This window comes from Polistes canadensis, unplaced genomic scaffold, assembly GCF_001313835.1.
Source record: "Polistes canadensis isolate GaletaPanama2010 unplaced genomic scaffold, ASM131383v1 scaffold_527, whole genome shotgun sequence".
Lineage (NCBI taxonomy): Eukaryota > Metazoa > Arthropoda > Insecta > Hymenoptera > Vespidae > Polistes > Polistes canadensis.
The window spans coordinates 21,693-46,026 of record NW_014570074.1 but is presented as its reverse complement, the minus strand read 5'-3'; the positions used below and the strand labels follow the sequence as shown (position 1 = coordinate 46,026).

The 24,334-nt window shown below is 30.6% G+C and overlaps 2 protein-coding genes across 3 annotated transcripts in view; both read left to right on the top strand.

The window, feature by feature from the left end:
• The first annotated feature begins 353 nt into the window (after positions 1 to 353).
• On the top strand, positions 354 to 20,462 carry LOC106792656 (protein SZT2-like). 2 transcript variants are annotated; one of them, XM_014759151.1, is made up of 26 exons: positions 354 to 869; positions 940 to 1,257; positions 1,338 to 1,415; positions 1,486 to 1,756; positions 1,874 to 1,888; positions 1,990 to 2,210; positions 2,288 to 2,675; positions 2,744 to 2,993; positions 3,067 to 3,807; positions 3,887 to 4,083; positions 4,152 to 4,315; positions 10,272 to 10,569; positions 11,272 to 11,457; positions 11,645 to 12,214; positions 13,159 to 13,535; positions 13,606 to 13,699; positions 13,766 to 14,596; positions 14,672 to 14,945; positions 15,018 to 16,969; positions 17,058 to 17,152; positions 17,241 to 17,655; positions 17,729 to 18,104; positions 18,181 to 18,346; positions 18,409 to 18,625; positions 18,703 to 19,829; positions 20,032 to 20,462. In XM_014759151.1, the coding sequence occupies exons 1-26, from the start codon at positions 849 to 851 to the stop codon at positions 20,164 to 20,166; spliced, it is 9,777 nt and encodes a 3,258-aa protein (XP_014614637.1). In that variant the 5' UTR covers positions 354 to 848; the 3' UTR covers positions 20,167 to 20,462. The 2 variants fall into 2 exon arrangements, with proteins under 2 accessions (XP_014614637.1, XP_014614636.1); XM_014759150.1 differs by having other exon boundaries at positions 1,486 to 1,888.
• A 3,232-nt stretch (positions 20,463 to 23,694) lies between these two features.
• The window catches only part of LOC106792657 (guanine nucleotide-binding protein subunit gamma-e), a 14,882-nt gene continuing 14,242 nt past the window's right edge, over positions 23,695 to 24,334 (top strand). Inside the window, exon 1 of the mRNA XM_014759152.1 lies at positions 23,695 to 23,856. Within this exon, the coding sequence (XP_014614638.1) occupies positions 23,744 to 23,856 (113 nt within the window). The 5' untranslated portion in view covers positions 23,695 to 23,743. The remainder of the gene's footprint in view (positions 23,857 to 24,334) is intronic.

The window sequence follows — 24,334 nt, the reverse complement described above, 5'->3', positions numbered from 1 at the left end:
GGATTGTACCGTTATATCTCTGCATTTTTTGATAATATTGTACCGTCATCGCTTTAAGTACCTACTTTCGCCCACTGGTGGTCCCGGTTCTAACTAAGATGATTTTAGTTACGTAAAAAAGGGACTTGTGATCTTTTATGCACTTCTGTTTTCTTTGATGAGTAAGTGCACGTTAATTTAAATGGGCTTATACACACATGGTTAAATAGCAAGAGAAAGAGAGAGAAAGATAGAAAGAGATAAGAAAGAGAAAGAGATCAATTAATTGCAGATTTTTTTTTCTGGTCATTATCGACAGGATGATTTTTTCTAATTTTTACTCGTTGTTATTATCTATGTATATTTCTTGTATTTAATATAAAAAAAATAATTGAGGACTCTGTCGTATGCGTAGTTTATGTTACGATATATCAAACTAGAAGTACTATGAAGGTTATGATCGATACAAAACATATCGAATCATTTTGTATGACGATTTGTTGCATTAATAATTATTGCCCTGAGAGATCAATGATATCGTTTTCTTCTATTTTGTTTAATTGTAAGCAAATTTAACTATTAATTTGTATCGTGCGTAGAATTATCTATGCATGATTTTTTTGAGGTTATATTGCAGACGTATTTTTCTTTGATATTAACACTAAAAATATATTAGAGAATAAAAAGGTAGCAATGTGATCCATAACCTTTGAATTGTGATACTTATAAACAAAAGTATATTGGTTGATGATAGTGATGCATTATTTATTATTAAGATGATACATATTCATTATTGTGTTATGGTATGAAATGAAATTGATTCATTTCAATGTTGACCCTTCGGTTAAGAATTCAAGTGAACAAGTGATATGGCTGAATTAAAGAACGAGGTAAGAATATTCATTAATCCATTTGTTATTTTTTGCTAGTCTGTCTCATATGATTTTATTACATCAATAGGAGAAAACTGTATTGGAAGCAGGCACTGTATTTTTGTTAATGAAGAGAGGATTTCCAATCTCCCGCAATGTAAGAGCGCAATGGATGTTAGAACATTTGGATAGTGTAATAGAAATTCAACAGTCTAATACTAATTACGAAGATGCACCAGAGTTGGAAGTTGTATCTGTGTTACCAAATGGATCGCCTGCATCTTGGTCAGCTGATACTAGTCATCAATTTCTGTATAAAGTTTTAGGAACTACTTCTATCATTTTTCTAGCGCATAAGTATAGAATGGTTTTTAGTTTGGATTTGAGTCCATCGCTTGCTACCATTGTAAGCAATATTTCATTTATTAAATTAATTTCAGTTAATGCATTAATAATTTATATTCTTTTTATTTTATTTCATTAAAGGATATACAGCATGGAGCAATTGTAATAGATGAGGTATATTTAGCTACGAAAATATATCTTGAAAGAATAACTAGACCGGTAAGCACGATCAAGCATTTCCTATGCTTATTAAAAATACTTTAATTTCATCTATTTTCCATATCTGCAGTTTACAATTCCAGGAAGTAAGCGTATATTACAACCCGAGATTTTTGTGACGGTGATAGCACATACTCCATTTCTTACAAGTCCGGCCCAACAAGTGTTGGTACAAGGATGGCTGCTTACTGCCAATAATGTTAATAGTCTAATACAACATTTAGAAAAGCAATTAAATTTATTAGAAGAAAAAGTATCTTTTGTAGCAGCTATTGCTAATCAACAATTGGAAACTTTGAAGGCTGAAAATGAGCGTTTGGTCGGTGGTCTTTTCGAAGATGGTACTAGTTATTATAATAAAAATAATAATTGCGTCGGTAATACTGCCATGATTTTACCGGAAGGTAACTTTATTAACATGCTGCGATATGGAATGTTGGCTCTTACTTTGTTACCAGAACATAGCTGTGCGCGTAAGTTTATATACACTTTATTTCAATTTTACTATAGAATAATATTTAAATATTTCTTTGTGTGTGTATGTATTTGTATAAAAATTAAATTTTTCTTACAGATTTGATTATTATTACCGATGGTATAGTTAGTACAACAGATGTTCACTTATTAGATTCAATTATGCAACAATTGCGTGCAACGACTGTTGCGTGTAGCTTTGTACATGTGGGTAGCATGTACCATCCGCATTGTGCAGATGGATTAATCCCTTATCAGGATCTCTTGTGTTTTCTCGCAGCTGCAACTTTAGGAAGTTATATGACTTATATGCCACAAATTGTACATACATTTATTTTCTATATATACTATCAATAATTTATAATGAAGATTTAAATAATGTTGGCATACATTTGTAGGTACCTGAACCCGAGGAAGATATAAATATATATCATAAAAATATTTTCTGTTGGCAATTGTATCGCGACACGTGCAATTTTACAATCCCAACTAAACAAACCAAGTGGCATTCTAATAATACATTTTTTTATGGACACAAACCGGTTCATCTTCTAAGAAAGAAACAAATTGACGATCAAGTTACCTGCACTTTGAGTAGTTTATTGTGTTGTCGTTTGCGCGAAGGATATTTAATTAAAAGAGCGACAATAAGAGATGACATTCTCGAAATATGTTTTGTTCTTTTATGGAAAAGCAATGTTTTTTTGGAACATTTGGTAACGTGTCCCTGGTCTTCAAAGTCTCTGTCTGTTTCTAACACTATACAATATACAATTACTATAGAAGGTGCGTTATAATTATTGACAATATAGTTCTTTATCCACTAAATAACATCGAATTATTTTTGTTTTCAGCACCTTATGAATTTCTGCACGACATAACGTGTTTATCCAAGAAACCATTAAAGTCGCAATATCGTCAAGGTGTAGTCTCACGTTTTTGGGTAGCCATTAAATCTTTGACTGAAAGTGACAACATGTTGGCACACTTTAGTTGGTTTCCTGGATCCGGTTGGAGTTGGTACAACATACCAGATACTATTAGAAGTGGAATGCCTGTTTTTAATCTATCAGCTCACCCTGTGCCTAATACTCTTCAGCTTAGGTAAATTATCAATTAATCGAATGCAATTATAATAAGTATTGAAACAAAATACTATAGGTATTTTTGAATTTAGCGATGCTGCCTGCCCACAGTTCGGACAAATATGGCATCCAGTAGTATCAATGGAAATCGTACAGTGGGCACGTTGGATGCACACGCAAAGAATCACATTACTTTTATCGCATGATCGACCATTACCGAAATATTTGCATCAGGCTAATCAGAATGGAAGATTTCAATGGATTCAATGTCGTCAAGCAGCTGCTGTCCTGTATGCCATGTTGAAGACCTGGGCAACATTTGTACTAGTTGAGAATCATACATATGTCCAGTTTATATACAAAGAAGTAGAGAAGCCACCAGTTGCATTTTCATTAATACGTGTTAATTGTAAGGCCCTCTGTGTCGTGTTAAATATTGCATTCACAGGTGGAACCGAAGGTGGTGTCAGGCATAATGTCGTGGTCGATCTTATAGAAAGATTATCTCAACTAACTTTGCCGAATAGACCAATGGAATATCGTGAAACACTTTGTTGCACGGTTATACACAAACCTTTAGAAAAAATTTTGATACGTTACGAACGCGTACCTACGGATCCAAGTACTATAGTCTTTCCCGATAATGCTCATACGAATTCTAGTAGAAATTCAACGATATTGACCAACAATCATACTACGACCCTATCGAGATACTTGTATCATAATCGATGGCTGTGGCACGTGAAACGACCCTTTGTACATATCGTTCCTGGTATTACATTACCACGATTGAACATCACAGCAATCGCCAGGATTCTCTCAACTATTACAAAGTAAATATCTCATAGATCATTCTAACATATAATTTACTTGATAATACATGTCTATCTCTCTTTCTCTTTTTCCAATTAGAATGCGTTTAGAGGAAGGTTTCTATTTCGCTTATTCGGCAGCTGGTATCATAAGTATGGTATTGGAAGTAAACATGCAAGGTCTTGGAAAAAATTCAGAACACTTTCCATGCATCATACAATATATTTTATTTCCACCGCAAGTAGTATTGAACAATACTTTAGAGGCAGATCAATCTGACGAAGACACCGACGAAGGTATCGTAGAGAGTATGAGAAATATTGTTAAACAGATCAAATTATTAATAAATAATGAAACTTTTTAGGTACTGTGGATGGTGATCTTAGCACGGATGACTGCGAAGGGTCTGGTGATTTTCAAATAATCACAGAAATTTGGATCGAACCGCAATATGGTCATGTTGGTATGTTGAGTAGGCATGCGGCTGATTTCTTACACTCTCTACAATATCATCAACTTCCTGATGCGGTGAGTTGAATTTAATTATTGATTATTAAATATTTATTTTGTAATTTATCTATATCATTCCGTCATTTCCTGTTGTTAATAGAATTTTCCTTTTTTTTTTTTATTATTATTATCTGATAAAACGATAATATATTATTTATATAATAATTTTGATTCGTCGAAATGCAATCGTTAGACTATTCCAGTTTAAATCGATAAGATGAATTTAAGTACTTGAGTTAAAGAGTATCAAGATTGATAACTTATCAGTGTATAGCACGTCCCTGTTATTAGACACGATTACGATGAATTTCTTAAGAAAACTGGAACATTTAATATAAAGAATTGAGAAAAAAAAAAAAAAACCAAGTACATACAGTTGGATAATTAAATTGTAGAAATTATCTTGAAAGATTTGGTGCGTATGGGTAAGATTGTGTATCAATTTAAAAGCTCGGGGATTATAATTTGTTTGTAAAACAAAAATTAGATTAGATTCAATTAATGATGACGACGAGGAATAATAATTAATTATCTTTATCGAGAGACAAATTTGTTGAAAATAAATTTAGAAAACGAAATAAAAGTAGAAAAAGAAAAAGAAGAAGACCTTGAAGAAGAATGATGAACAATCTGCGAACTTTGTAATGAATATTATCAGAAACAATACCGGTATCGAGGATTAAGCAAACGAAAGTTCAGTCACGTCGTCGTTTAAGATATAACGTTTGGAGTACCTCTCCTATCTTTAACTTTGATAGGATAGCAAAGATAGAGACTTGAGGTATCACAAAAAATCAAATAAAAGAAAAGAAACAGAAAAGAAATAGAATGAAGTTTCACTTTGTTCTTTCTCTCTCTCTCTTTCTCTCTCACACTCGAATATTGTCACTAATTAAAAATATATATAATTATTATTAATATTAATATGTATTATTATATATATTATTTTTCTTATTGACATGATATATCAATAAGAATAACAAAAAGAAAATTCACGAAGTTAAGATTGTAAAAGAATTTCTCTTACTCTCTCTCTCTCTCTCTCTCTCTCTCTCAAAAAAAATAAAATCGTTCCGTTTTCTTTATCTCGAAGCTAACTTGTAACGACGACGATGATGATAAGAGGTTTGAATGGTAACAATTGGTATATTATTTAAGTATATATATATATATTCTGACCTAGAAGGACAGTAAGAGGTTTATTTTGCTGAGAACTTGCTCTCTTTATCAAACGTTAAGCAGCATTTACCTGTCCTGATATCAGAGATTAGTATGGTTGTGTATATTGAAACGTCTTATTGTTAATCAAGATATGATTGGTAATAAGAACAAAAAAATTTGGTTCAATCGCTAGGGAATGTAATCGATACATACTACGTTGTTGAATTTTATTACAAAAGAATGGAAAAATGTTATCTGATTAATAATTTCAAATAATAACATATTTCAATTAAGAACGATCAACAACGTCTATTGTTTAAACAAAACAAGACAAAATTTATCAGAAATATTCGTAATAATCATTCTCTTTGTTTCTTTTTCTTGTTATAATGTTACAAATAGCCGTTACTTTATCACAAATCTTATCTTTTCTTCCATTTCTGATAAAGACACCTGTTTAATTGTAAGTTTAAGCTCGCGAAGTGCATTTTCATTTTCTGGAATTGTTTATTCCTCTCTCTCTCTCTCTCTCTCTCTCTCTCTCATTTTCTTTTAATAATAATAATAATCAAATAATTATTATAGTTAACGAAATATTACTATGCCAATTTGATTGTTGCTTTTGATGCAACAGGCAAAGATGTTTGAATATATAAATTAGTTCGTTTAGAATTTTTTTTAACGATATTAGGACTCTTATCAGCAATCGATATAACGTGTCAAATCCGATGATGATCGTGAAACGATTAAAACGTTCAAATATTCCTCGAATTTCCGAAAATTTGTCGTATATCTTCGTATTTAACGCGTAATTCTCTCGACTGCGTATAGATTTCACTACAGATAAGAACTGATTTATCTACTTTTCATTCGTTCATCATCATCGTCATCGGTTTTAATATCTTAAACGTATCTACAATTTATTTCAATCAGAACAATTATTTATTTAATTTTCATTTTGTATTTTAACACTGGTGGTTTATATACGAAGTGTTGATAACTCAAACGTATTTATTTTTTTCAATCATTTATTTCAATCAACAAAATTATTTATTTATTTATTTGATTAATTTTCTTTTTATTAACACTGAAATGGTTTATACAAATTATTTGACGATCGTAAAAATAATAAATATACTATCGTATTTTATTCGAGTTTATTGAAAAATTGTATTATCATTTTTTTATTTCTTTTTTTTAAATATATTTTGTTGTCCCATGATGAGTCAGGTGTGAAGAAATAACATTTTTATCGTAATACAGATAGATATTTTCCCTGCCAATTCAAAGATACCAAGGAAGAAGTTAAATAGTCTTCGGTAAGGCCCCATTTCGAAAAGTTAGGGAGGAGTTAAAGGACACTTTATTGACGTTGAGCTAATACAAATGTATTTTTAAATAGGTGAGAAAAGAATAAGAGGGGGAGAGAATAAAAGAAAAAATATTTGTTCAAAAAATACGAACATTGTCATCCTTTAATAAATCATTTTACAAATCGTGATAAACAAAGCTCGTAGATATTATTTAAAAATTCTAATTAATTATGAAGATTTTGAAAATTAATTTGACGATCATGTAGCATGATTACTTCATGAAAGTATAAAATGAAAAATAAAATAAAATAAAATAAAAATAGAAACATTTTCATCGATCATTTTATAACAATCATGCTACAAACATAACTTATAAATATATTTTTAAAAAATCTCAATGAATTTGAATACCGTTCTAATTTGGCAAAGATAAAATGCATGACTGCTTGAAAATATAAGGGTGAACTAGAGACACTGTAATAAAATAAAATAAAATAATATAAAATAAAGTAAAAAAATGCTACAAAAAAATAAGAGAAAGATAGAAAAATAATTGTAGACAAGTGTCCATCGCGATGTGTCGATATCGTTATCATCAGGGTGGGGCTTCGATATCGATGAGGGCCTCCCTAACGGGATTTTCCTATCAGTTGTCTCTCATGGCGTTGGTTACTTGCTTGCTTGCTTGTTTGAGGGTGTGCTCGCGCGCACAAACGGAGAACACTCTTTTACAATCTTAAACACTTATAAAAGGTTAAATATTATAGATAAATTCTTTGTATATGTAGATACATGCACATATCTAAATGTATATATGATACACACACACACACACACACACACATATTTCTCTATCTCTTTTTTTCTCTTTTTCTCTTTCTCTCTCTCTCTTCACTTTGATCTTTCTTTTTCTATATATATATATATTTTATATATATAGGGCCCAATGCACACGTTGACTACTAGCACGGTTAACTTAGAGACTCTCACCTTTTTCGTTTTGTACATTAACGCGATCGACGTTGAACGGGTTGGATCTTCTTTTTTAAAAATTTTCAAACCGTGTTTCTTTGATATCTATTTGAAAAGACGATTACGAGTATGATACGACTTTAGTATCATCCTATCGGCGTGTACGAACGAACGATAATTAACTAACTAACTAACTAACTAACTAACTATTGTATCACCAAAGTATAATATTGTTTCTTCAAAAGATTTACGAGTGTGAAATTAATTAATAGAAAACATTTATATTTTCTTTTAATACTACTTACTTCGCGAACGAAAATAATTAATTAATTATCCTATCACGAAATTATAATATTGTTTCTTCAAAAGGTTTACGAGTGTGAAATTAATTGATAGAAAACAAAACGAGGCCTGTGCAATATTTTAAATTATTTATTTTATTATTTTTTATTTTATATTATTTACTTCGAACGAAAAAATAATTAATTAACTATCGTATCACGAAAGTATAATATTGTTTCTTCAAAAGATTTACGAGTGTGAAATTAATTGATAGAAAACAAAACGAGGCCTGTGCAATATTTTAAATTATTTATTTTATATTATTTAACTCGAACGAAAAAATAATTATTTAACTATCGTATCACGAAAGTATAATATTGTTTCTTTAAAAGATTTACGAGTGTGAAATTAATTGATAGAAAACAAAACGAGGCCTGTGCAATATTTTAAATTATTTATTTTATTATTTTTTATTTTATATTATTTACCTCGAACGAAAAAATAATTATTTAACTATCGTATCACGAAATTATAATATTGTTTCTTCAAAAGATTTACGAGTGTGAAATTAATTGATAGAAAACAAAACGAGGCCTGTGCAATATTTTAAATCATTTATTTTATTGTTTTTTTTATATTATTTAACTCGAACGAAAATAATTAATTAATTATCGTATCACGAAAGTAATATATTGTTTTTTTTTTTCCGAGCATTTGCAAGTGTTAAATTAATTATTACAATTAGAAGACACATCTAAGCTTGTGCAATGTTTGAGTCACTTATTTTATTTTTTTTCTTTATACAAGATCTTTATATTATTTATTTCTATCGAGTCTCTTAGGAATTAATAAAACAAAATGAAAAAAGTGTCAAAATTAAATGAAGTTCGTACTATCCGAGATGTTTCATATATATATTGTTGTTCATACAATATTTTATCTCTAAAATACAATTTCAATCGGTTCGAGAGTATTTATATTGGTGTCTAATAATAATTGTGTGAAAAATCTATCGATTTGATTGTGTTAAATAAATAAAAGTGAATACACCAAAGAAAAATAGATAAATAATAAAACAAAATTACGCGAACGGTGGGGGGGGGGGTTAAATATAAACAATATTTTAAAGGGGGGTTCAAGAGAAAAAAAAAACGATTATCCGTGAGTGTACGAAGTTCGAATGAATTTTTTTTTTGTCAATGATCTATCATTTAAGGGGATGAACAGGTAATCGAATCATGGTATTAGGATTCTTTGAAGATTTACACACCCTTCTTCTTCTTCTTCTTGACAAGATTCTATACAGTGTCAAAAAAAAATGAGAGAGAGAGAGAGAAAGATTTGCACGACCCTCAGTTGGAAGTGAGGATCTAGGCAGTGAGTAATAAAAACTCTAACAACATGCCAGATCTAACTCTTCCAGCTCAAGGTCGTGCATAATAATCGTCGGTCAAATCACATCTTTAAAATTGATTCAACATTTCTGATAATTTTCGATTTCGTGGGACCTCGCATCGAAGAAGACAAAATAAACTACGTTAAGTTAAAAACACACACACACACATAAATATATATATATATATAATTTGGAAGATAACAGAAGGTGTCTAGGTTTAAGTGGAGAAGTGGTCTCTACGCTTTGTTAATTAAGTGAGATTCAACTCCTCCAACTTATTCCTGGTTCTTCCTAGTCGTCATCTAATTGGATTTACATTTTAAATTAAAAAACAAATTGTATTATAATTTATTATCTCAAGAAAGATAATATATTTGACGATGATCTTAACGAGAATACCATACTCGATCGTTAATAATAAGACGTTTTAATTTAACGATAAATATATTTGTAAAAATTGGTTACACCATACGTACTAAATATCATTTAAATATACACAACAATTATAAAATATATATCATTTATTTTTATATTTATAGGAATTAAAATAGAACAATAAAACAACTTAGCAATTTTAAATTAGAAGATAATGTAACTCACATGTAATAACAGATATTTTATTAACATTTTCATTGTTATTTATTTATTTTTATATAGTAGTAATAATAGTAATAGTAGTAGTAGTAGTATAATGATTAAAAAACACATAATAATATTAATAAAAATATTAAACAAAAGTATGTGCACTTCCCATCCTGATAATTGGATTATTTATTTGTTTGTTTTTTATTGACAAACGTTATATATGATAAATAATCGATATAATAATCGATGATGATGATGATGATAGATCGCTCGAATAGACGAAGAATGCGTGAACGCACTTTTAACACTCGAATACCTGAGCCAACTCTGCCAGGTGACGCCAATAGAAAATGGCAACGAGGTGATTTCCGGTCAGGGTTTTCAAACATTAAAGACCAACGATCGTAGCGTTGATTCCAATGGTTATGGAAATTCTGCAGGATGTTTTAAGGGATCTACGATGATCGACGAAAGGATACATCATATGCAATTCACCTTCGATGCACTCAGTATACTACCTAAATGCCAACAAGGCGAATTAATCTTCTCGATGTTTGCCAATGGTTCGAAAAATAGATTATTATTATTTAATTATTTCCTTCGAATTTTATTTTTATTTATTTTTTTGTTTGTATCTATATTACGTAATATCGATTATGATGATGATAATAATAATAATACGTGTCTATGAATCGTAGAATAATTTTTGTATTAATAATTTGCACAGTGTATATATATAATCATAATAGATTATAAAATTTATCTGATTATCTGATTTGAATTTTAATACGATTAGAAATGTATTTTCTCATTTATTCTTTGTTTTTTTTTTTTCATTATTGATAATAATAATATTAATAATATATATATTTAGAATAGAAGATAATAATAATATTAATCATATATATAATAGATTATGATTATATATATATTTGATTATTTGAATTTAATTTAAAGACGATTACAAATTAATTTTGTTATTTTTACATTATGTAATATTCATAATAATTTGTTTGTATCACGATTAGTAGAACGTAGAATAATTTTCTTTTTTTTTATATTTAATGATTAGCAGCGTGTTTATTAGAAAGATAAGTTTAGATTAGAATTTTTTTATCTTTTTTTTATCGATAATAGTCGCGAAGAAATAGATAATAATTATACAAAGATACAATTCTATATATTTCTTTGTTTTTTACAAAGAAGGATATTTTATATATTAGACTGATAATTAATTAATATATAAAAAAAAAATGATTCGTTAGGTACGGATCATGTTGAGGAAGGAAGACAAAGTGCTAACAGGATTCTCATGGAAGGATTTTTAAAACGCGTTAAACATTTACATAACAAAGAACTTCAATTAACTAATAGCCAATCGCAAAAATTTACGGAGATGCTTTTTAATAGGCCACGCGACGAGGATTCCAATTCAATATTTTTTTCTAAAGGTAATACGACAATTATCTTGCTTCATTTTTTTTTTAATAATAATAATAAAAACAACAAACAAATATTATATCAGACGAGTCTAAAAGTTTCGTGCGCATTTTTGCGAAATTTTTAAACAATGTAATGCGTATACGAATTTTTAAATTGATCTGATACATTTAAAAAAAAAGAATTAATTGTCCACAGAAGGAAATAAAAAAAATGAAACCCCATCGGATGACGACCATCCCCATTGGCGTTGTTTCGTCAAAGGAATAAGTTCGACCCACGTGATCATGACCATTTTACCAGCATCCGAAAAAGATGTTTATCTTATAGCACATCATAGAAATCAAAACGAAAAAGAAGCGTCGTCTTCCATTGACAAAAATTGTTCTAACTTTGAAGTAAACGAGATCAATTGTTCAACGGATAACTCGTATGAAAAAAAAACAATCGAATCTTTCGAACAATCAACATCGGGCAACAATACTAATTCTAATCGATCCAATACACCTGTCGAAAATAATACGAAAATTATCAGCAGTTCTGAAAGCCTTTTGATTCCTGTTTACGTTTACAATTGTTCGTTGACTTTATTAATCGACGCGTTGATAGAAAAATTGGAATCACCACGTAACAAGGATATTTATCAGGATCATACATTTCGGATTGGTCAGAAAGATCGCGAAGAGTTTATGCATTCTAAATTAATGAACAATATGAAAACTTCCTCGCCTGAACCGAAAAGTGAGGATTCTGATAACACAACGAGCGGTAGGTTCATTCAAATTTTGTTCAAATTATGGTGGTAAAAAAGTTATGTCGTTTTTAAAAGCATACAAAGTTAGATTAATTAATAAAATATTGATCATTGTTTTCTATGACCTTTCTTCCACCTGTCCAATAAGGTCCTTTGAAGGCAGAAAATTTATCACTGATCTTTGAACATTCTCAAAATTTCAACAATTGGTAGTCTGATGGTGTCAGGTCAAATGAATATGATCAAACTTGAGATTTGACATTGTCATGTTGAAAGACAACACATTTTAAGTTATACAATGATAAATGAAGTTTATAAATTATTGTATCCAGTCTTGATTAATTGATATAGGTTTGATGTATCAGTTTGATCTGGTTGCAACAGTTCCTAGTCGATAGGATCTCAACAATCCTATCAAAAAACAAAGCATTTGCTTTTTTTAGATACAAATTGGCCTTCGTAAGGGTAGGAGGTGAATTACCTGACATTACTTTGTAATTAATTACCTATTTTCCTTATTACATTCTATAATTTTTGTCATCAGTAAATCAGATCCAACAATGTCTCATGTTTTTAATGTGAAATTCATTTTGAAGCTTCACGTTACCTAACTTAAATTTTTCCAACCATCTTTGGATCCTAAATACTTCAATTTTAGATAATCCAAAAATGAAAAACAAATTTTTATGAACTTGAAAACATAGGGTATCTAAATTGAAGTTCTTATTGAACCACCATGTACCCCTATTTCTCAAAATTTAATTATTAAAACACACCATGGGGAAATAATACCAAAATTGTTTAAATCATACAAAGAACAACGAAATAATGAACATTTCAATTGAAATAACAATAAAACGTCATAACTTTTGTTTAATACAAATATCAATTGAATTAATCCAAATTAGAAACGTAGGATTAAAATAATCGTATTTATTAATTGTTTTTTAATTTACAGATCAAAAAAGTTTAATGGAACATTGCAAGATATTAAATTTCGCTCATTGTCATTGTTACGTAGCTGCTGTTTACAAATCTTTAGCACTTCAGCAACCACTCAGTTACGAAGACATGGAAGCAGCTGTTGAATTATGCGAAGAAAGTTTGATAGAAATAGATATTACTAATTATTTGCAATCGGTATGCAGACATTTGAGTATATCCCAAGATGGTAACTTGTTAAATCACTTGAACAGCAATGTTTGCTGTGACGTTAAACCCTTGCACGATTTGATAAAAGATAAGTTTGAAAGTATGATAACTGTTGCCTTCAGACCTGTACCAGCTCATCCTGAATTTTATTATTGTTCGCCATTGTGGCTTTCGAAAAAAACGGTACGTGTTTTTATTCATTATCACATGCTAATTAGGTTTCCTAAAATGTTGAATTCTTCAATTTCTTCAGGATCGAGCTAACTTTGAAAGATCCGATGACAGCGATGACGAATTCACATTTCATTCGGAAATCGATTGCAAATTGGACGATTCATCGCGTCAAGGTAATTATTAATTATTTATTTATTAACATTTAATGTATGCAATTTCATTGATTTGTGTTTTTTTAGAAAACGAAGATGGAAACGCAACGGGTTCCAGTGATTTTCGTAAATTACCTAATTGCGTGTACTCCAATAACGAGTTACAAGATGACAACATATGCGATAAAGAACAACCATTGTTTTTAAGATTAAGTTGTTCGATATATTTTCGTTCTGGATGTAGAAGTACGTTAGTTAATTTACTTCCAACGTGTTTAAACGAAATTATGCAAAGAATGGATATCGAAAATGACGACACTGAAATGGATTTGATTAATTTGAGTAATATCAAAGTAACCCTGGGTATTATTTGTTTGAATTTACCCAGAGAAGTGGTAGACGTTACCGCAAAACGTTGCATTAATATGAAAAATAATGTATTTTTTGATATTACAATGGACAACGTTCACGTTGTTGAATACGAAAGAAGTTTGAGCGACGAAAAGAAATCGGAAAATTTGCCTGACAGTATGAAACATCTTCCACTACATCAGCACAGTGCTATCACCAATTTGACTTACGAAATCGAATGGTTGTTGCAAGACGAAACGGCTACAGCACTTTTGGATCGTTCACCACCGACAGAAAAAACATTGAAATTCGTGGCACGTCACGTTTCTGAATCAACAGAACGAACCAGTTGTTCTATGGACAAAGTACCCCTCCATTTTGTATTCCCATCGGAGAACAGTGTATTGAAATTTTTGGAAGAGTTGCAGAAATTACAAATCGATCGTTATTGTATTCAGCAAGAAGGTTTTTTGTATTATTTTATTAAAAATACGCCAAATTTTGTCGACGAAATCAACGATAACGACAATGTTTCTAATTTAAAGGATCGTGTTGTAATAAGGAAAGGTAATTTATATAAATATTTGTAATCATTTTGTAATTTTTAATAAAAGTATATTGCAATTAAATATGTGATCGCAGATGATAACAGCGAAAATATCGAACAAAATGTATCCGGGGAACTTCGAAATTCTGGAAAATTTGACACGACCGATCCACCAGGTTGTTACTCTGATATTTCTAGCATTGGTGAAGGCAAAGTAGGTACTGACGATGGTTACGAAGGTGATAGTAGTAATTCTGAAGATGATTTGCAATGGTTGATAGAACTTGATAAACGGAGAGACAGTCTACCGAATTTCTGGCTAATTTTGCAAGTAGAAACTAGCCACGTCAATGTATATTTTCATTGCAGGTTGGTATAACAAATCAATTCGACATTATTAATTATCTAAATAATCCAATCATCTAATTTTTGTATTTACAGATTCTTAGAATTGGTCTCCCCGGAAGTAGATTGTTACAAATTGATACAAAAGATGGTGGTCAATCAAATAAAAATGATTTGTCGTCGTGTCAATCAATATTTGTTACTTCAAAATCTTCACGACACGCGTTCGTGCGACAACCTTTTGGAACCGGAAGTTAACGAGGATCACGTTTGGAGAGGGGATACCAGTAGCGACTCGGGTGGTTCATTACAAAGCAATAATTCGATTTTGAATTTTGCGCCAGGGATGTTTCGTTGTCCTGTAGTTTGGGAAGTACCATTTTACTTGCATCCACGTTTGAAAACCGGTCCAGGAAGGTCTGGTCTTTCACGTGGTATCAAAGCATTCCATGGTGTTTTAAATTGGCTCTCAGTTAACAATCGAGATAACATGTTCGTTTATCAAGAGAACAATAAAAACGTGTTTTACTTGAGACTTCACGAACAGACCAACGATGGGAAACCACTTCAAAATAAACTTTCAGAAAGCGACGAGAAGTTGACGGTTTCGAGAAGCAACAGTGCTGCATCTTTATCACAAGCCAAAGGAATTGACAGTTCAAACGATCATTCTCTAACAAATGACACCAGACCTAGAGTCCGATCTTTCGGTGAAAAGGAATCTGACATTCTTAACAAAGCTGGTGATTCGATCATATTGAAGGTACACGGTATTTCTGAAGCTGGACCATTGGTCAAATGTGACTTGGTACAAGTTTTACAAAATCGTTTGGACGATGCCGTATTCGAAGTATTATCCGTTATGTTAGCTCGTAATCCTATGTGCAAATTAACACCAGCGGACGTTCACTTCATTCAAAAACCGTATAAAAATCCTGAAACCATCGTACAATTGTCCGTTCAATCGCATTGCTTGCTTCACATGGCTGCGTTAGGACATTACCTCAGACAAAACTTATTACAATTTCTTTATATACCTAAATATACCGATCATAGAACGTGTTATCACTTTCAAGATTATTCGCAACCGGAAGGTTCCCCGAACAGGGTTGCCGAATCTGATATATTTTTATACAATCAAAGTCCATCGAGTGGTAGCAAAGGAATAGCTTGTATAGCTTTAGCAATTGCCGATTCAAAGAACGAAAATATTCGTCAGATCGATGATGATGATGATATATCCTGCGATACGAATCTACGTGAACAATTGAAAAGTGAACATTTTGAGAATCTAGTCTCAACTTCTATATACACGAGTAAAAGTAACTCGAAACAGGTGATAGAATTTAGAATTTGGAAACAGGGTAGGGTCAATTTGGAAGCATTGTTACAAAAGTTGTGTGCTGCTGTTAAATACGCAACATGGGATTTGGTTACTGAATATAATCTTTTGTCTACGGCTCTTACCGAACCATTGGAAAATATAGAAAAAGTTATTTCAACGGAGGATAAAGAAACACCTGTAGAAAATAAACCTATTCAATCTAAAGATCCTGACAATATTGTAATAAACCAATACGAATTTGGCGAGGAAGGTAAACTAAACGAAATTTATCACACGATATTAACTAAATGGTTCAAATATGCATTGGAAGTTGGCGTACCTGCTGTGAAAAAACACGAAGTTATTATTCATCATAGACACTCGATTCCCGTTATAGTTCGTGAACTTCAGAATTTAATACGGGGTCATGCACCAGACACGTCGAGCAGGGCGTTCGTTTTACGCGATCGTCAGCCATTTCTTAGCGAAACTGTCACATGTACGCCTAATCTTTTAGCTTTTTGCGAAAATACGGAAAGTAGAAAAAGATGGGTTACCAATGTGAACGAACGCGAGAGAACATTGTCACCGGTTTACGTGTCATGTGATTTTAGCAAACACGAGCAAGGAACTTATACCAATTGTATTTTGATAGCTAGAAATTTTTATCAATGGAAAGTGTCATTCGGTAAAACGATCGAGGAGGAATTGCTTGTTCCCAAAGGTATAGAAAACAAAAAAAACAAAAAAGTCTAATCAATGATTTTATTATTAATTAATATAAACTCGTGACAGGATGTATTATTTTATAGATCAAAAGTTATTACAAAAATTCAATCCTTTGATATTACCGTCCGACTTTGTACCAAGACAGCGAATATTATTAGCTGAAATTCAAAGCGGCAATGTAAATATATATCATATTATTTTCCTTTTGTAATGACACTTATTCTTTTCTTTCTTTAAAATAATTTATATATATATATATTTTGCAGATAACATTTTATATGTACAACTGGTCGAAAGAGAGATCGGAAAAATTTATCAAACAAACCACGAGTTTGGGTACCTGGCTTTCATCCAGGTCGCAACTCTTCACTAATATAATAATGCATAAATTAGGTATATTTCATCATCAACCAACAACCAATTATCAACAAGGCGAACAAAGTAATTCCCAGTATTATCAGATCACCGATATGGAAAGTTTAACGAAATTTCCACACTCGTCCCACGGTGAAAATAAATCTGTTTCCAAACAACACACTAGGAATAATCCTTTACCATGGAATCAGTTAGTTGGACAATCATCTAAAGAAACTGAGAACAGTTTGAACGACGATATTGATCCGGTAGTTAAAACTGCATACGATTTGCAAGATTTTCGTCATCGTGAAAGAAAAGCCAAAGGTAATTGTATAATGTTTTCAAATAATTTCTATTTCAAAAAATCTATATACGAATAATTGTATTTATTGTTCAGAGGATATGAACAAATTGTATACAATATGGCAAAATCGTAGTTCAGCATCAAACATACCAGTTTGTTGCGACACCTTGAACACGTTTAAACAACATTCTCGTTTGATACACTTCTGTCATACACCATTATTATTTTTACCAACATGGCGTTTGCAATCAGCTGCTACCAGAGATCATTCCTTGACACCACCGTGTTCTCTTGCATCTAGTAACGTTAGTCAACAAACCAACGAACAAATCCAATTGAAAGAAGATCCATCGAAAGCTGTGATCGTTAAATGGCATCGTGAACTTTGCAATTCGATGTTGACCGAATACAAACAGTATTTGCAGATATTAGGTTTCAGTCCTATTCAAGTTGAATCGCAAGATAAAATGTATGAATAATTTTTTTGTTTGATCTTTCTTGTTTTCTGTACAACTTTTTTGATTTAACACATTTTATTTTTTTAGAGACACGGAACAGACCCCACATCAGACCCATTATTTGAAAAAATCTATGTTGGGTGGTGTTTTGTTGTTCGAAATTCACTTGTCCCAGCCATTTTTTATTGCAAAATTACGCGTAATCGAATGCAATCGTCTTTCAACCAAAACCAACAGTGCCATGGTCAATCAAGTACGTATTATTTATTATAAGCATTTTTGTTTGGTTCCTATTTGAATAATTCCTTGTTACAGTTCGTTTTGAGTTTCGTTGATGCCTGCGATAAGATCAAAATCAACATGCACTTGCATTCGTTCACGTATGATTTCCATTTACGTTGCATACACTCTTACATTGCTGGAAAAGGTTTTTGGTCGTTACAACAGGGCTACCATTTGACCCATTTTCTCGATGATTTTAATAAATATTACAGCAAGGCACCCAACTACGCGAGAAATCTCGTTTACAGTGGTACACAGTGACTTTTAATTTTAATTAAATAAACCGATCTAATTTATTGATTTAAATAATATTTTGTTATCTTTCAGATGTGATCAATGTGAGGAATTTGGCTACACCGGCTCGTATGTTGTACACATATTTATTAGCACACGAGGAAACTTATGGCATGCGAGCTTTCGTGATGTCTAACGAACCTCAAGAATCTCAGGAAGGTGAATACGTGTTGTTTAAATTACAGAGTACTCCTCTGGTTAGTTATTGCGATGCACAAGACACCAGGTACACCGATGACTTCGACGTAGCTTTGATAGTATCGAGAATCGAACAATCACCGGAAATAGAAAAAACTGAGATAACATTGAAATATTATCTGATGTTAACGAGCAAACGCGAACTTTATCCTAAACGTGACTTGGAAAACAACAAACTTGGCAAATTTCGTACAGTTTATAGCGTTATCAAATTGGCTAACAGTTCGCAGCCAGGAAATTCATCTGAATCTAATTCAATGTCAACGATTGTTCAACCACCACCACCACCACTAGTTAGAAAAAGTTCCAATCGTGAAATGAACAATCCGACGGATTCGGATTCGCGTAACAGCGATGTCGATTCGAACGGGAATTCTAAAGAATCCGATGAGAAAATATCAACCAATAAAACGATCAATAATATGGCACCGACCCCACCACCCGTACCTAATTCACCCCTAACTCAAAATCATAACATTTTGAATACGTCGAGTTCGTCGTCGTCACCCCACTTGGTACAAATTCGTCAGGAATCAGTCAATTATTTGGGATATTATTCGTCCCACGAACAATTGATGCAACAATTGATCATGTCCCAAGCTCAGGCAGCACGTCAGCACATAATCGACATGATCGAACGCGGTGCATCCCAATGTAGGACTCATTTACTTTGGAACAAATTATTTGAGAACAAATCATCGATGACTTACACAGAGTTCATGGAATTGTGTTCGTTGGCACACGTAGAACCACTTTCTCAATTGGAACCACGAATTAGTCCGCTTAGCAGCCAACCTGTCTCTTGGTATCAAACATTGACCAAAGTACTTCAAAATAAATATCAAGAATTTCATAAACAATTTAGTACAGCCGATGGGAATATAACTCATCATTTGATATTACATCATAGATCGTTACAAGCGTTTACTATGCTGACGATTGATCTTCACACATCTAGAGGGGTAAATAATATAATATATTTATTAAATTAATGTACAATAATTCTATTAGGATGAACTGAAATGTTCGTGCATTTATTGTATTATAAACTGAATTGTTTATTTGTAAAATTTTAATAACCAAAAATACACGAACTTTTGGTTTATTCTATTTCCTTTAATAAATGATTTTTCATTGATTATATATATTTCTTTTTTTGTTCAGGATCTTTACGTAGTTTATCGTAAATTGGCTGAAGTTACAAACGCCCCTGTAAATATGGAAGACGTTTACAGTTTGATCGAAGGATTTATCAATGCTTGTTGTTTTCATTTATGGACTAGTTTGTGTAATCAATGATCTGACGTAAGAAATGTTCGAACTGTAAATCGTAGATCTAACACGTACTTACGAATATTCGACATGATCGTTAATATTATTTACTCTCGTAAAAGTTGAATGATTTTGAACATATACCGTTGAGTACCTTTGTTATCGCCATTGTTCAAAACTTTATCTTTTTATCGTTAATCTCGTCATTCTTTTATTATTATTATTATTATCATCGTCTTGAATGAATTTTAAATTTAACACGACTTGTATATATACCTATATATATAGATAGATATTGTATAAAAATAATAAGGAATTTTTCTGTTAACCGTATTCGGTAATCCGCCATTTTTTGGAAATCCAGTAATCTTGTTTTTAGAATTCCAAAAGAAATTTATAAATAAATCGGCTATCTATATGGTCCTACCCTTTTCTCTCCAACATATACACACACACACGCATACATACGTAAATGTATAAATTCGTATAATACATAAAAAAATAAAATCGATCGGATTCGATGCGCAACCGGTTCCTAATAGATATGTAAAACATATGTATGTTATACTAATCCAAGAATAGTCTGCAGATTTTGTAGACCAATGGGAAAACACAAGAGATTTATATTGTAAATATTTTATAATTATTATTTAAAACAAAACAAAAAACGTTGCTCTGTGTATTGTTCAGCAATGATCTTATTTTCACTTTAACGAGTGTCTTGTGTAAGTAATGTGCAAATTATCATATATGCATATTATGCACATACATATGTACATAAGTAATTTGAAAAATGAAACAATTTTTAATTAACTGATTATCCTAGTTAATTTGCATATTATCTAAATAATCAATATAAAATAATTGATTTCTGTATTTTAATTGTACATTAATTGTATCTATATTATTATTATTAATGATTATTATAATAATATTATGTTATATGTGTATATATATTATATTATAAAATGCTTATACGTAGTATAATATATTTTTAGTTAACTTTTAGTCGGTGATGTATGTAGAAATTGAAGAAATATCGAAGGCAGGTTAATTACTAACAAATTAGATTGTCCGGACTTCTCGTTGGGGCTTCCATGAGCAAATCGTGAAGCCAACTAGCTGACACATCGGCTCAGAATTTTTCTATCCTCCGACCAGGTGAGTCTTTTTTTTTACTTTTCACGTTCTAATATTATTTATTTATTTATTTCTATTTTTTTTCCCAACAAATTAGGAATAGTTGAAACACGCGTGTGATTCAAATAATCTTCTGCGATCTGTGTGTTGTGTAGTTTTAATATATATAAAAAAAAGGGGAAGAAAAAAACCATGAAATCTCGTTATTAATTATTTCGTAGGAAAAAAATAGAAATTGATTTTAGTAGAAAATAAATTTTTTATTCAGTCTATACGTGTAAAAATTAACAGATCGGGATGTATAATAATAAAAGTCACGTTTGAGAATAATATTGTTGACGTTAAAGATTTTTATTTAAGTAACTTCTAATGATATTCAACAATAAATTCTTTTTATTAATAATAAAAAAAAAAAAAAAATATGTTTAAATAATAATATCAATGAAACTAACCCAATAACTTTGTATAACAATTATATATAATCAGATTTTTATTGCACAACTTACAAAATTTTTGTACAATATCTTATCATTACTTTACTTTAATTTTTTTGTGTAACAATTATAATAATACATTATTAATTAATTATGATAACAATTTAAAACAATATAATGTTTTTTTCTATTGAAGATATTTCGTAGAATCATTGATATTAAATTATTTAATTAATTATTATAATTTATATATCGAAAAAAATAATACTTCTTCTCTTTTTACATATTGAATTATATTATTTAAAAATATAACACGCGATTCTAAATATGTATCTCGAATGACTCAGAATACTTTCATAATCGTCAGTTCATGTTTCACGTTAATGATCAAAGAAAAAAAAAAAGAAAAGAAAGAAACTAGTTTTTATTATACGTATCAGGTAACATATACATATACATATATATATTTATGTATGTAAAGAAAAAGATTTCTAGAATTTACGAAGACAAAAAATAAAAAAGCAAGGATCCAAGTATAAAAATAATCGAGGAACCCCTTAAAATTCCATCTTTTGTTGAAACAAGTTAAATGGATCCACGATATTTCGAATCTAATCTATAAAAATCTTGTAACTTTTATCTCTTATCTTTCCTTCTATCTTCTTCGTTGAGAGTTTTTAATCTACCTTTCTCGATCGTTCTTTCTCAAGTACACCGAAGAATCTTATCAAACGAATGGAAATCCAATTTTTCGATAAAAGATCGAGAATGATCGATAAAGATCGAGGAGTTACTTCGAACAATAATTTAATATCAAACAAAAACACGATTGTTTTGTTTTATTTCTTTTTTTCATTCCAACAATATTTATTTCCAAACATTTGCAATAATCAAAATCGAATTGCATGATTTACAAATTTATAATACAAGGGGTAGGTGGGGTGCAGGGGGCACTGCTGTGGACGCATATATGCGTTTGTTAATATAAATGTAAAATAATATAATGTTGGTTTTGAAAATTGATTATTGTTTTGAATAATTGTTGTATAAAAATTATATACAATATAACAAATCAAATATTTTAATTATTATATATATAATTTATTATTTAGATGTAATTAAAATAAAATTAATCAACGAAACAAACGTATTAGTAATAAACTATTCCGTATCTGTAAAACACTTAAGTTAAAAGTATTCAGTACTCAAAGGGTTAAATTACTCGAACGAAACACGTGAAAAAAGTATCTCGACACTGTTTTTGATAAATTCATTTCGGAATAAAGAATACAAAATATAATTATAAATAAATCATTCGTAATTAGATATGGTAGGGGTTGTTTATTATTTAAAGGGATGATTTTTAAAAGAACTTGGTTACTCACATAAATACATAGAAATACATAGATGTGTGTGTGTGTACCATGAAAGATCGAAATTGAATGTCAGGATTCGCATAATCGTTTGATTTATGTCCAAAATATTGATCTATAAAAAAATGATCCAAATATTCGGTCTTCCACCGACGTAGGATTCGGTATATGTTGACATTCACCCATGTGAATCTTGACATTATCCATATATATGTGTGTACCGTGAAAAATCGAAATTGGAGAATATCAAAATTCGCATAATCGTTTGATTTATGTCCAAAATATTGATCTATAAAAAAATGATCCAAATATTCGATCTTCCACCGACGTAGGATTCGGTATATGTTGACATTCACCAAAGTGAATCTTAACATTCGCCTCTGTGAATCTTGACATTCACCAATTTCGATCTTTCACAGGTGCATATGTATATATGTGCATAATTTTGTTCAACCATATCCAATCCTTTCCTACTTTCCATAAATGCGTCCGAAAGCAGATCGCCCTGACTCTGACACATACAGACACCCATACACATATATACATATGTATATAGATATACACACATACAAAGGAATATTTCTCTGTTTTATTGATTTTCCTTATAGGCGCAAGCGCTACATCCTCGATTGCAACAAGGGGGGTGCGGCTGTAACCATGGATCCCAGTGTACTCGCTACCATGGACAAGGACACATTGAAGAAACAGATCGAGAACATGAAATATCAAGCGGCCATGGAACGGTGGTCGTTGTCCAAAAGTATTACGGCGTAAGTTTTATTTTATTTTATTTTTTATACTTTTTTCTACCCTAAAAATTATTTATATATATATATATATTTTAAACACATGTTTCTTATGTCATTTGTTTTTTGTTTTACAATTTTTACAGTGATTTTTTTTTTTGTTCGCAGCCTCTCCTCCTCCCTCTCCGTTCAATTTTTCATGTGTACCAGAAAATTTTATTTTATTTTATTTTATTTTTTATACATTTTTTCCTACCCTAAAATTATTTATATATATATATATATATTTTTTAAACACATGTTTCTTATGTCATTTGTTTTTTGTTTTACAATTTTTACAGTGATTTTTTTTTTGTTCGCAGCCTCTCCTTCCTCTCCGTTCAATTTTTCATGTGCCAGAAAATTTTATTTTATTTTATTTTATTTTATTTTATTTTTTATATACTTTTTCCTACCCTAAAATTATTTATATATATATTTTAAACACATGTTTCTTATGTCA

Bases quoted from the DNA above. Each gene is read 5' to 3' on its own strand.
- LOC106792656 (XM_014759150.1), top strand. From the start codon at position 849: ATGGCTGAATTAAAGAACGAG. The intron at 1,258-1,337 runs GTAAGCAATATT...ATTTCATTAAAG, and splicing joins GTCCATCGCTTGCTACCATT to GATATACAGCATGGAGCAAT. The intron at 3,808-3,886 runs GTAAATATCTCA...TTTTCCAATTAG, and splicing joins ATTCTCTCAACTATTACAAA to AATGCGTTTAGAGGAAGGTT.